Source organism: Euprymna scolopes, chromosome 1 (assembly GCF_053919585.1).
Source record: "Euprymna scolopes isolate OS-2025 chromosome 1, ASM5391958v1, whole genome shotgun sequence".
Taxonomy (NCBI): domain Eukaryota; kingdom Metazoa; phylum Mollusca; class Cephalopoda; order Sepiida; family Sepiolidae; genus Euprymna; species Euprymna scolopes.
Window position 1 is genome coordinate 95302984 of NC_136482.1, and position 14972 is coordinate 95317955.

The 14972-nt window shown below is 32.7% G+C and overlaps 1 protein-coding gene across 23 annotated transcripts in view; it reads right to left on the bottom strand.

Annotated features, from left to right (window-relative positions):
* Window positions 1–14972, bottom strand: part of LOC145252331 (GATOR2 complex protein WDR59-like) — a 220693-nt gene that overhangs the window by 20762 nt on the left and 184959 nt on the right. For 22 of the 23 annotated variants that reach the window (XR_013863759.1, XR_013863756.1, XR_013863755.1 and 19 more), the window contains 2 exons: window positions 10970–11084; window positions 5498–5640 (listed from right to left, as the gene is read on the bottom strand). Coding sequence is in view for 18 of the 23 variants with exons in the window: in XM_080112904.1 (XP_079969030.1) it covers window positions 5498–5640; window positions 10970–11084 (258 nt within the window). In the remaining 5 variants the exon portion in view is untranslated. Of the gene's footprint in view, window positions 1–5497; window positions 5641–10969; window positions 11085–14972 lie in introns of those variants that run through there. The other variant, XR_013863757.1, reaches the window with a different exon arrangement.

Genomic DNA, 14972 nt, shown 5'->3' on the forward strand with positions numbered 1-14972 from the left:
GTGGTTTCTGTTTTACAGGTGTCTGAACTGAGTCAGGTGTGAAATGGAGCCTGTTGAATGTCGATCAGTGATCCGGTTTTTGTATTTGAAAGGACGCACACCACAGGAGACTTTTGATGAAATTAAAGAAACGTATGGTGATAATGCCCCATCATATGACCTTGTAAAATGCTGGCATCATGAATTCAAACATGGCTGAAAGTCTGTGGAAACAGCTCCCAGACTTGGTTGCCCCCCTTCTGCCATTGATGAGGCATCTGTCCGTCAAGTTGAGGCTGCCATTTTGGAAGATAGGCCATTACTATTCGCCAAATAGCCCAAGATGTAAAGATTAGTACAGGGTCTGTGGAAACTATCATTCATGAGCATTTGCATATGCATAAGGTGTCTGCCAGATGGATTCCCAGGTTGTCCACACCATTCCAGATGTGAGAAAGCGTCGAGTGCTCGAGGATGAATTTGGAGATGTGCCAAGAAGATGAGTCAAAGTTTTTCAAAAGACTGATTACAAAGGATGAAATCCGGGTCCATCACTATGATCCAGAGACCAAAGCCCAATCAATGCAGTGGAAGCACTTGGACTCACCACCACCAAAGAAGGCAAGGGTGCAGCCCTCCGCTGGCAAGGTCATGCTCACAGTCTTCTGGGACCAGGACGGAGTAGTGATGACAGAGTTTCTGGCAAAGGGTACCACAATTACAGGAGCCTATTATGCTTCACTTTTGAGGAAATTAAGGGAAGCTATCAAAATTAAGAGGCGGGGCAAGATCAGCAAAGGTACCCTCCTCCTGCAGGACAATGTTCCGGTCCACAGCTCGCATGTCGCCAGATCAGAAGCATGGGCATGTAGTTATGAAATCCTCCTCATCGTCCCTAATCTCCTGACCTTGCACCCTCTGACTTTCACCTCTTCCCAGCCATGAAGTTATTTTTGAAAGGAAAGCGTTTCCCAGATGATACAGCCTTGATTTCTGAAGTCACGTCGTGGTTGGAGGACCAACCTGGGGTGTTCTACAAAAACGGTCTCCAGAGCTGCATCAAACAATGGAAGAAATGCATAACTCTGGGTGGTTCCTATGTAGAGAAATACTAATAACTGCCAAGTTTCGTTGCTCTACTGCTATGGGAAGTGGGTCAGGGGCATTACTTATTGCACGCCCCTCATATTCTTGATAAGTACTTTTTTTTTACCAGATTTTCTTTTAACATAAACATTAAGAAAATTAATTTGAAGAATATTCCAATTTTATTACGACAAGCAATATGGACATTTATGAGTTTTTTTAATAATGGAGGTGGAATTGAAAAGTGGTAAAAATGAGAGACAAGATATAATCTCATTAATTCACTAAGCCAGATTTCGTCCACACTCACCAGAGTAAATACGTAGAAGTAATATTCATGAAATACGATTAAAAATGTAAAATAGTAAAATTTCTTTTCTTTCATTTTTACCACTTTTCATGCTACCCACCCTCCAGGTCACAAATGTCCATACTCTTTGCACCACAAAAAATCTATTTAAAGATTCCAATTCCAAACAAAGATGAATACATTATAATTCTTCACCAAAACAGTAAACAACTGATCACAAGAATAAGATGGAAAGCTTACCGTTTTCTTCACAACAAAAACAGCAGCAGAGCTAAGAAAACATAGTTTTAAGAGCTCTATACCAAAACTATAGGTTGATAAGTATATGCAAAATCCTTGCTTCCAATCATAAAATTTACAGAATATTAGATAAACATCAGTATGGTGGGTTTCAAATCCAAACAAAGAGAACCAACGTCTGGTTGCCTATGTCAGATTCTCTTCAGTCTCTCGCACAGAAAGACATATATAATAAGAGGCTGAAAGGAATCTGACATAGGAGATCAAGTATAGGTCCTCTTTGTTTAGATTTGAAACCGACGATACCAATATGGCTAAAATTGACTTATTGTTGACACGATACTTATTTTAACCATTAAAAATACCCAAAAGAAACAAATGTCGATTAACTACTTTTTGTTCCATAAAATAATACTATTAAGAATAATCAAGTTTTCTTTGACTGGAAGAAACCTCTTTTCCACAGAAGAGACATTGCAAGTCTGTCTCTATAGTTATATTCATGGCAAATACTTGACTGAATTCCAATCTATGGTCCTCCCTCACCAAACTTTCACAAAAAATACTCAACTAGCTATAACCACTATATACAATTTCCCCCACTCTTTATCTGTGCCTAAATCTAAACACAGATTCCATGAACAAAGTTTCTTTGCCAGAACTGCCCATCTGTGGAATACTATTCCACTGGCCTACTTTCCGGTTGAATACAACATGGTAGCCTTCAAATCCAATGTAAAGAAGTTCTTGTTGGACCATCCCCATAAATAATCAAATTCTACTCAATTTACTCTATTAACGATTACTAAACTACCACCTTACATTCATTAATACTTATCCTCAAGTGACCTCAGGCCTTGATAAGTGGTGACTCTCAAGAAAAAAATAATTTTGTTTTGAAGCATTTTTTTTTTTTAATTTTAAATTTGCAAATTAAGCAAAAAGCTGTTAAGTCACAATTTTATTAAAATAAAAATTATTTTAATAAAAAATATCTGCATCTTATTCATGGCTTATAATGACGTTTTGCTTAATTTTCAAATTTAAAATTTATTGTATACTTTATTTTCTTGACTGTCTAGAAAAGGCATAGTTTTTAATTATTGCTTTTTTTTTTTATTTGTTATTTTTCCAATTTTGGGGAACGGAGTGTGACTGCAAATGGATGATGAAAGCTGATAAATTGGAATCAAGCACATTTCTGAAATACTAGCAAAGTTAACTGGGGCATTTAAAAAAAAAATAGCAGATGTTAAATAGTCCATAACATTTGTGTTTCCAAAGCATGACTAAAACCAAATTTACTCTCGCTTTTGGGTTATTAAAAAAAATAATAAAAATAAGGGTAAGGTACAGACACCATTAGCTGGAATTGAAACTAAAACATTTAGATCTGCAGCTTTTCATTCTACCAACTTAGCTAATAAGACTAATCGGGTTTGTATTACTGTACACATAGATTCGAAAAAGTTGTCAAAAAACAAATATATAACAAATAAATGTTATCAAAGGCAAGATAAGTTACTTTTCTACCAAACTGGATATATTTTTTGTGTTTTTATTTAATGTAACATGTTTATTCAGCTCAAAAAGACATACAGTGTTTACTGATGTATTGGAAAATTCAAGATGGCGTCTCACACCCTCTTTAACACCGTAAGTTTGGGAAAAGGTGTTATAAATAAAAAACCAGTTAAAATACTGTTAAAAACTCGCTCAATATATGTTACCGTGGCATAGGTTGACATATATTCGGCAGGTTTTTAATAGTATTTTGTATAGTTCTTTATTTATAACACCTTTTCCACAACTTACCGTGTTAAAGAGAGAGTCAGGCGCCAACTTGAATTTTCCAATACATCGGTAAACACTGTATGGTTTTCGAGCTGAATAAACATGTTACATTGATTAAAAACACAAAAAATATATCCAGTTAGGTAGAAAAGTAACTTATCTTGCCTTTGATAACATTTATTTGTTATATGTTTGTTTTTTAACAACTTTTTTGAATCTATGTGTACAGTAATACAAACCTGACTAATCATTAGAAAACATTCAAATTGAACATATTTATTATTTCTTTTCAGTGCTTAAAAGGGAAAGAAATATGCATGTGCAGATGAAACATTAATGAAAGTACAATGAAATTTGACCACCCTCCCAACAAATGATTTGCCATTTTTACCTCAAGGAATTATACATATTACTTGGATTCATCAGACTACTGTGTAAGGACCTGTAGTGCAGTGGTTAGAGTACTTGGAAAAATTAATTGTAAAAGTGATATTCTCTATTAAAGGTTGAAGGTTCAATCCTCAGTGTGGGCGACTGAAAAATACAATTGTGAATTACTTAGAACCTCTATCCAGTCATGGCTGATGGAACAAAAGTATGCTACCCCTGTAAAGTAAATAAAGGGTTCCATTCGAAATTCCCAGAGTTTGACAGAAACATTCCCAAGTTTAACAGGATACACCTGAAAAAGGTCGGAGGTTACATCGGCTGAAACGTTGTGAAAATGACACTCAAGATGAAAACAGTAGTCCGATGAACCCAAATAATTTTTTTGTTTGGACAAAATTTTTAGAAATTATACATTTGAAGCAATGCAGATCAAGAAAACACTAACTCTGCAGGGTTTGATTCACATTTTTTTTTTAATATTTTTGCATTTTGCACACCAGATTTCCGTGATGTTGGCTCAGGCGTGCCTGGAAGCTGACATAAACCACTGGAATATGCTAAGCACCGATCAAATATAAAAATGCCAGGAAGAAAAATAACATTTATTGGATACTAATTACAATGAAACAAAAATGGTAATACAATAAAATAAAATATAACAATTTCCCATAAGTTTCATGAATAAATATATTTAATTTTTTGCTTTAAATAAATAGAAACATTATTTTAAAGAGAATTTTAAGGAAAAACAATTTGATTTTTTTTGTAAGTTTTTAATGTTTATTATTAGGCAAACGTTTGAATTTCTTTTTCTTTGTTTTTTTTATCAAGAAAAGTTGTAAGAATTTTTAGGAAAACTATTGATATTTATTTTAGTGTTAGATTAAATCTGTGTGTGATTAAAAACTAAATTTTTTTTCTTCTAATTTATTAAAATTTGTTTACTTAGATTTTTATTGGCTAAGCAAGTTCTTATTGCTTTTTCATTGGCTGATCAACTTAATCAGAGCTTAGCATATTCCAGCAGTTTATGCCAACTGCTAATGGAGCCCAAGCCAACATTTACAGAAATCCGGTGCGCTAAATGCAAAAGTACTTTTTTTTTTAATTTTAGCGAGACATACAAACACACACACTTGCCCTTTAGATAATTAGTAGAAAACAAAGTGATTTTGCTGAAATAAAAGAAGATGAGCAATGTTCTTTATATGAAAGCAAGTACAAATCAGAAATAGGCAAAAGTAAACTAGTGAAAAGATCGTTCTTTTCAAATATTTGTCTCCATAATTTATCATTCTACATATCTTAGTAAAGTCCATAAATTGTTTGGGCAAAACTTTGACATCTTTGTTAAATTAAGCTTCTTTGATGATCATTCTATATATAATAAACTATTTTCATATTATCTTGCAATTCCCACATCCAGCTGATCGTGCTTCTACTACTACTAAATATACAAATCACAAACAATTTACATAGCGTTGGATTTGACAAATGTAATTTGCTGATGGTATGTAGTAAGATCAATTCCAATTCGAACAAAGACGAAGAAATTAGTTAATGAAAGCAAAAAAAATAAAATAAAATAATGACAAGACTGCAACAAAAATAATAATAAAGATAGAAAATAAGATTAACATTTTTCTTTTTAATGAAACAAAAAAAAAAAAAAAATCCAAAGAAAAATTTGTTTTTTACCTAATGCCTCTTTGGCTTCTGGAAGAACTGCCATGTGCTTCTGTACTTCTGCAGATTTATTGAACAGTTGCCACTGATGCAATAAATTTGAATAAGACTTCTTGTAATTCTCATACTGGTGTGACAAGTTTGGATCAAGAAGACTAAAAAAAAAAGGACATGAAAAATAAGAATAATATAATTATATGGCCATTAAAGAATAATCCATTACTGGCTGTTCTGGGTAGTGTTTGCACTAGGTTGAAAAGTGATTTTGTTTGTGTTGTGGAATCATCCTTAATTACATATACAGGTTTCATTGAACAGCAAGATAATTTCTGTTTGTTTCTCTTGTGATACGTTTTTTCCATTTGGCAGGTCAATGTTTGAACGTGCTGCCCAAATATAGTAATTTAGATATACAATGGACTCCTGGTGATGATAAGTATATAATACTTTGACTGTAATCACTCAATGATCACAGTAACAGAAACTACACTGATAATATTGTATTACTATAATATAACATTATTCTTCTTTTTAAAATATGTGCTTATTTTATTTATTTACTAGCATTTCAGCCCGGCGTTGCCCGGGTGTTTGGAGGTGTATGCTGAGCAAAAAAAAAAAGAAAAAAAAAAAAAAAAGCGATCAATTTTTTATACTTTGACCCCTATTATGACGCCCTTAACATTTATTGTTTTCAGCTCAAATCAAGTTATTAAGTTAGATCCATGTCCAAGGAACCTATATCTAAAATTTCAATTGTTTATACCCAAAATTGGCGTAGGAGTTTGGTAAAGTTCTTAAAGGTCAAATCGTTGAACTCTGACCCCTTAACAGCCAAATTTCTGGCCGAAAACGGATTACAAAGATTTTCCCAAATCTCAGTACCGTGTATATCAAATTTCGAGTCTGTAAACAAAAGATCGACAGAGTTATTGCGTAGGAAAATGTAGACACACAGACACGTTCACTTTTATAGATACTAGCATTTCAGCTCAGCGTTGCCCGGGTGTTTGGATGTGTGTGTTGAGCAAAAAAAAGAGCAAAAAAAAAAAAAAAAAGCGGTAGTAGGAAGGCAGGCTTGAACCCGTACCGCGAAGGAGGAAAAGAATGGGGAAAAAACCTGACATCTTTGCTGTTACGACCACCGCCAAACCAGAAGTGACGTAGGTTTTAATTAAGGTTAGACAATCGAAAGGAGAGGATGACTTTCGAAAATATTGGCGAAAAAAACGACCCCTCCCCTGTAGAAAAGTGCCCAGTTGAGGGTGAAGAAATTAATGTTTTTAGCCAATTTTTCGATATTTGTCGTCTGAAAGGTCCAACTTCAAAATGATACTGATCTTGTAAAAATCCATCACCTCTGTCAAAAGTTTTAGGCAGACATGCAAACATACATACATACATTTATATATTGGTAACTAAAAATTTCCACCCCAAACCGATTAAAAAGCTTGCCCTATCTATGAATACCCTAAATGTAAAATTTCAAATGTTTAGACCAGAAATTGTCTGAATAATTTGGTAGAGACCACAGAGGTCAAATTTTTTTTAACTATGACCCCTTAAGATTTATTGTTTTGGGCTCAGTCAAGTTATTAAGTTAGATCCATGTCCAAGGAACCTATATCTAAAATTTCAATTGTTTATACCCAAAATTGGCGTAGGAGTTTGGTAGAGTTCTCAAAGGTCAAATCGTTGAACTTTGACCCCTTAACAGCCAAATTTCTGTCCGAAAATCGATCACAAATATTTTCCCACATCTTAGTACCATGTATATCAAATTTCGAGTCTGTAGACTGAAAATTGACAGTTATTGCGTAGGGAAATGTACACACACACAGACACGTTCACTTTTATAGATATATAGATATTGATTTATTATGTCTTTTTGAGGAAACAATTCTTTCGTTTATATTTTAGTGAAAATCAAGCCTTGTTACTTATGTAATGCTAAAGCTCAATGATTATTGTATATGATTAATTGATTGGAAAGTGATATTTTACTCATACTTAGTGGGGGGGAGGGGTACAGGTTCATATTTTTCTCAACACAATTAATGCATAAATGATTGAAATAAATTCAGTTCAATTTGAACTCCGCATAATCTAGCTTATGATAGGATCCATGAGGTCAATCAATGCATCCTTTGAGTCAAAAGTTGAAAGGAAGGCTAAGATAATTAGGGTAGTTTTAGAGTTACAAGGAGCATTCCAAAAGTAATGCCTCCTTTTTATTTGTTATTTTACTGAATGGACCAGAGAGGACTGCAAATTGCATTGCTATAATGAGTAAAGTCATACATTCATAACCTTGACGTTTCATCTCTCTGTTCCAGATATTGATGGTGTAAGGCTTTAAGAAAGCAACCCGTCATGAACATTTGTCAGAAGCAGAGATGCGTCATTGAATTTCTGGCAAAAATGCATTGAGAATGATGGTGATTATGTAATAAAATAAATTCTGGTGTACAAAAGGTCACTTGTTTTAATGGTACCACTCCTGTCTTCATATCATTTCAACTTTGAGCAAAAAAAAAAAAACAAAAAAAAAAGGTTTTACTTTTGGAACTACCCTCGTAAAAAATAGAAAGTTATTCCTAATTCAAGTTTGTACTAACGAGTTCAAAGAGGCTTCACAAAAAAAACTATTATTCTTTGTATAGAGCAATGCCCTGCCCACCTATACACTTTGGGTTCTTATTTAGTCTTTATTCAATGATTGGCCATTGCTTAATTTAAGCAATTAGTAACAAATTAAAACTAGCTGCGTGTGCGTGGTCCCCCTCTGGTGCTGCATGTGAGATGACACCATAAAAAATAGTGGAGAAATGATGAATGTGGGAAGTGTGAAGGGCCAAGGTTTCCTTCACATTTTCGCCAAGTTTCAGAAAAATGTAATGGATGGGGCAAAAGTTATGAAGTAAAAAGTGTTGTTTTTTGCAGTTTGGAGGCATTTATGACCCCTTTTGAGTTCCTGGGAACATTGAATCCCATTGAAAAATGGACAAACGGTGCAGTTTCATGCCTTAAGACATGTATATTTGAATTCAGTATGATGGAAAACCACTATATAGACATACATATCAAGTTTTTGAGTAATATGAAAAAAGAGCCCTGAAAAGGCATGTTTTTTAAGCCCTAAAAGTCCCAGAGGGATGCGAGCCAGAATTTTGCCAGGGTCACTCATACTGTTAAGAACAATGGCCTCCACATTTTGTCCAAGTTTCAGAAAAATCTAATGTCTGGATCAAACGCTATGGGGCAAAAAGTGTCATTTTTGGCCATTTTTGACCACTTTTGAGCCCCTGAGGATGCCAAATCCTAGTGTAAATGGATAATGGTGCAGTTTTAGGCCTTAACACATATATATTTGACTTGACCACCATGAAAAAATACTATATAGTCAGACATCAAGTTTTTGTTGAGAAATATGAAAAAGAAGCCACAGCAAGGGACGTTAGCATTGAAAGTCCCCCGGGGACGTGAACCAGAATTTTGTCAGGGCACCCATACTGGATTTATATTAAGACCAATGGGCTCCACATTTTGGCCAAGTTTCAGAAAAATCTAATAAATGGATCAAAAGTTATGGGGCAAAATGTGTCATTTTTGGGCATTTTTGACCCCTTTTGAGACCCTGGGGATGCAACGGGAACTTTTGCAAAAAAATTTTTTTACTGTGCACATTTATTTAATGAAATACAATTTGTAATAAACTTTCAGGAAAAACTAATGGACGGTTATCTGGCAATCGTCCAGACGCACATACGCCACTGAAAACATAGGCCCCTTTCCAATAAATCAGGGGACCAAAAAAACTCAAAAGATGATTTCAGTTACGTCATAAACAAAATCTTCAAGTTATCTCCCTTTTCTAAAAATCGTAGAACCTTTAGCCAATGGTGTGCATCCAGTGATGCTTGGAGCCAATTGCTTGATAATATGCCTCAAAGACTCAAGAATGCACTATTACTCAAAATTACAGGTGTTGGTCATACGAAAATATACCTCTATATGAAAGTGATTCCATATAAAGTTTTAATTGAAAAAAAGAACAAATATCATATATAGAAATTCATTAGAAAAAATTAAAATGCTGCAATATTTTTCACCAGGACTGATCAATTGGTTTTTAGATGTTTTTACGTCTTCAATACATCTTGCTAATGACTATTGATTTTGGCCCATTTTCTCATAGCTTAAGATAAGAACCAGAAACTCTAAGTATAAGCGGATTTGGAAAATTGGGTGAGTGGTATTAGTGAGAATAGGAGAGATACTTAAATTATCTAATCAGCAATGAGAGCGAATTCTCTTGGAGAAACGACACCCATCATTCCTAGAGACAGCTGCCCATATATCCGTTGTTGATATTAATAATTACAGAGCATTTTTAACAAGAGCCAAAAAAGCAAAAAAAAAAAAAAAGAGATGAAAAAGCAAATATACAACAAATAAATGTTATCAAGGGTAAAATAAGTTACTCTTCTACATACCGGAATAAGTGTTTTCTTTGTGTGTTTTAACTTATTTTAAAACGTTTGTTTACTTTTGAAACAAATGCAGAATTGAATCTGTTGAGTTGGAACAAAAAAAAAAAATGGTAGTTTTATTATAGTCTTAGGAACCCTTGATAATAGCTCAAAATAAAAAATTCAACAAAATAGTTGTAGAACATTACATTTTCAAACAGCTCAGACTTGACACTACTTTTGTTTCGAAGTAAATAAATGCCTTAAAAACCTCCAAAACCTATTCAGGTAGATAGAAGAGTAACTTATTTTGTCTTTGGTAACATTTATTTGTTATGTTTATTGTTTTAACTCCCTTTTACTTTGTTGACTCTTGTTAAAAATACTCACATTACATGAACAATGAGTTGCTGTCTCTTAAGGAATACACCATTGGTTTTTGCTTGAATTTCACATGTATTTTTTTATCTGAACACAGCAATACGCATGATTTGATGTCATTTAGAGAGAACACAACTATAACAAGGCAGGACTTACCTCCTCCTGTAATCACTACTACAAGAATAATGACCATTGGTTACAGCTTTTGAATTTTAAGGAAATGTGTGTATGTGAGAGAGGGGTAAACCAGATTTTTTCTTTTGGTGGTCATTAGTACTTGTTCTATGCAAATGAATGATGATTGATTCTCTTTTTTTTTTTTTTTTAAGAAAAAAAAAAAAAAAAATTGAATGAAATAAATTTTAAATATCTGTAAAAACAAAATTGCTATTTATAGCACCCTGGGAGACAGCCAGTTTTTCTGTGTAATAATATAATGTAATACAAAATTTAATGGAAATCTAACGAACCAGTTAAAAATAAATAAATAATAATCAGAAGACTAACATAATAATCGACAAATAGACAGTAATAAAAGTGTAAGTCTTTTATGATTAACATTGATAAACAATAAAATAAACCAATCATCCTGACGGATATTTTGCTAAAAAAAAAAAAAAAATAGTCATACCAGCAACTTTTTGTATGCTCATCTCTTTCCATAACTTTCTGTTCTTTTCCTATTTCATTGAATCTGTAACCCTCGTATGAATCAGACCAACTGTTGGAGCGTCTCAAGTTCATGGCTGGAGACAAGAGTTTTAAAAAAAATAAAAAATGTTAAAATATCCATATCTTATCAAAAATGAATTTCTGTTTCATAGAGGCATAAAAAAGGTTTACTTTTCCCTTAAAGAACAAAAACAACATGAAAAGGTTTTTATTTAAACTGTACAGTTATTTACTAACTTGCAGATGTACCTGGTGCAGCCCGGTATTAAACATAATATTAAATTCCTTAAATAAAACAAACAAACAAAAAAAAACGAAAGAAGCTGAGACATGTGCATGCAAGTATTGTTTTTTCTAAACAGTTCTCTCCTTGTAAGTAAAAAAAAGATATTTGAGCTGATATCAAAACCAAAACCTGAAGACAATGAATAGAGTACGATAACCATTAGGTCAGCTTGCCACGTTCTTTAAAAAGCGTTTTTTGTAAACCAACTTATTCTTAACATAAAAAAGCTGTCATGTGAACGATTCACGCATATGCAGTTGTGAAAACAGATAAAACAAACAGATTAACATCCGATGACTCCAAGTACAAATTTTTCAATTTTGACTCCCTACCAGCCACTTTTTCCAGATGAAAACCGATTAAAAAGTTTTCCACAGGTCTGAATACCCTATATATATTAAATTTCAAGTTTGTAGATCAAAAATTTGTTGAGTATATAGGTTGAGAGTTATTCTCATGCACACACACACACCCATTCTCACTTATATATTTCCCCAAAACCCCTGGCCTTGATGGAGAGGAAATAAAAACTTGCTGCTATGGTTTCAAATGATCTGAAATAACAGTAAGAGGAGACTTGATTCCAAATATTTATCATATGTTATATCTCCTTTCTTTTGGACATAGGGTATGATTATGAATATCTCCAGTATCAAATAATCCTTATACACTGTGAAATTTACTTTATGTATGAAAACCAAAGAGGGGAGATATAACATGACAAATATTTGGAATCAAGTCTGCCCTTGCTGTTGTTTCAAATCATTTCACATAGCCCACTACACAATTCAGGTCATTACCTTTCCAACACATCTTCATTTGTTAAATTCTGATCAATAGTTGCTGAAATTTGGAACTTATAAAATTACCAAAAAAAAAAAAAAAAAAAGGTGTGTGTGTATATATATATATATATATATATATATATATATATATATATATATATATATATATATATATATATTTATTTGCAGTCAAATTGAATATTGAAATGCTCATATCTTTGGTTCTATGGGACGAAACTACATGAAAATTTGAAGATTATACTACTATTCTATGGTCACAATTTAATGAGAATTGGTAACATTGCTCCCTATAGTCCAATGTTAAATCCTATTGAAAAGGTTTGGTCAGTCATAAAAGCTGACATAAAAAGTATGGCAGACTCAGTTGTTGGATTTTAAGGGATGATGACTAAAGGTCTTTAACAACTAAAGAATTTCGCCTCAGCAAGTTAGAAGTGATGATCTCTGAGGCTATTAATAATATTTCCCCTGAAACTTGCACTAACTTCATATCTGGAATACAGAGATTACTTCCCTTTTGTAATTAACTTAGATGATATTAAATTTTAAATAAATTTCTTTGAAACGTTTATATTATTTTGTATCTCTTTGAAGTAAACATAAAAGAATAAATATTGAATTTATTTGTATTATGTTAATTCTCAATATGAAGTTGATTACTTCTCATTTTGAAGTTGATGAATCCATTTTGAAGTTGATTAATCCATTTTCAAGTTGATTATTTCTTATTTTGAAGTTGGTTAATCCATTTTGAAGTTGATTCATTCTCATTTTGAAGTTGTTTTCCAATTTGAAATTGATTAATTCATTTTGAAGTTAATTACTTCTCATTTTGAAGTTGATTGTTCCATTTTGAAGTTGATTATTATCATTTTGAACTTGAAATAGTATAGTTTCCATATATGCTTATAAAATTATTTTGCCAGGATTTTATAAGTTTGACCTAGACAGCATTTAAACTGACAAATCAAACATTGATTCTGATTTGCCAATTTTCTCTTGTTGTTGTTGTTGTACCATATCATTTGTTATAGACTCAGGCTACATGTTATTTGAGTCACAGGCGTGTCCCTGTTCTTCCAGAGATTCTTATGGATGACTTTGCTCTCGATGAGAAATCGACTCTAAAACTTCTTGGTCTTTCTTTCTCATCAAATATTTCTTAGAGTCCATATATTAAATCCATTGCTCTTTCTGCTTCTTGTAAAACTGGTGCTCTCTATCGCTCTAAACACTTTCTCACACCTGAAGCTATTCTCTATTTCTACAAATCCACTATCAGACAATATACAGAGCACTGTTGTTATATTTGGATTAGTGAATCTGTGTCCCATTTGAAGGTTCTTGATAACTTGCAGAAACGTGTCTGTAATTTGATTAGCCCTCACACTTTCTTCTTCACTGCAATTTCTCTCTCCCAGACGTGATGTTGCTAGTCTCAGTCTTTTATACAAATACTGTTATGCTATGTGTTCTTCAGAATTGTCTGATTCCTTTGTTCCAGCTCATTTGACTCATTGATCTAGTGGTCTCCATCATTTTGTTGTTTTAATACCTCATTGTAATACAGCTTCCTATTCCAGTAGCTTCTTTCAAGGTTTCCTGCTCACTGTTTTCTTCTACCTGGTCTTTTCAAAACTAAGGTCAATATGCATCTCCTGTCTTTGGAATAATTATTTTTTGTTCTTGTTAGCCCTTACATCAAGTGGCTTCATGCTTTGTCTACAGCGATTTCCATTAAAAAAAAAAAGGTTGTTTAAATACTTATTAGCAGTGTGGTAATATATAGATGTTCTTAAATAATCACCGTCAAAGAAAACTCAGCTAAGATGAATAAATCTTACTAAAACAATAATTATTCACCTTAGCTATTCGTACTTTCTTTTTACAGAGACATATTTACAAAACACATATTTTAAACTAACGTATCACAGGAAATGCAAAGTTATACAGCTAATTCCTTATAAAATTTATAATTTATTGAATAAATGCTAAAAATGTTATTAGAATTGGATGATTTCCATATTCTTTTAAATTTACTAATTAAAAAAATTAGGACAAAGGAGTAATAGTAGCCCCACAAAATCCCTGTAACATAGGCTAAGGGAAGGAAAGGAAACTATGAGCCTTAACAATGACGTAAAAATATTCTTTTTAATTTGGCTGTACCAAAAACAACTAATTAGATATTTTATTGATAATGCCAATTTTTTTCTTTTTTAAATGAAAATCGCTCCAGACAAGGTATGAAACCACTTGATGTAAGAATTTAAAAAAAAAAAAAATACTTCAAGGTCCAAAACTAGCCAACGATAAGTGTTAACTGGATAGATTTTAACTCAGAAAACAATTTTCCCGCTTTGTTAGAAACATCACTGACGGAATGAGGACTTAAGGTAAGTGAGAGCTATGAGGCTGCTGAAAGTAAACCAAAGATCTACTTTCAACTCTCTTTAAATTTAGTCTATGGAACAATTGGTAGCTAACCACCAAATCTTACTTTCAATAATTTAAAAAAGAAATAATCAGTATGAAAAACTGATGTCCTAGGAGTGTTTTTTTTTTTTTATAAATCAAAGTAAAATAAATTTTACATGAAAATTAAAATTTCCATCTTTTCAATTACAAATGTAATCTAAAGAAGTCCATCAAATCATCCATTATGTCTATAATTTCCAACAATCGATATTGTAATTTGTATTATAGTTTTGAGTGCATAAACTCTCAGGTACAAGTAAGCTTAATACTCAACGTAAAATATGTTGGCAGTATAGAAGCATGGGTGGTAAAGCAGTGAATTCAATAAATCAGACAAAACTGAATGCGCATGATGCATGCCACTCACAATGGTAAATAACTTAACAATCTTT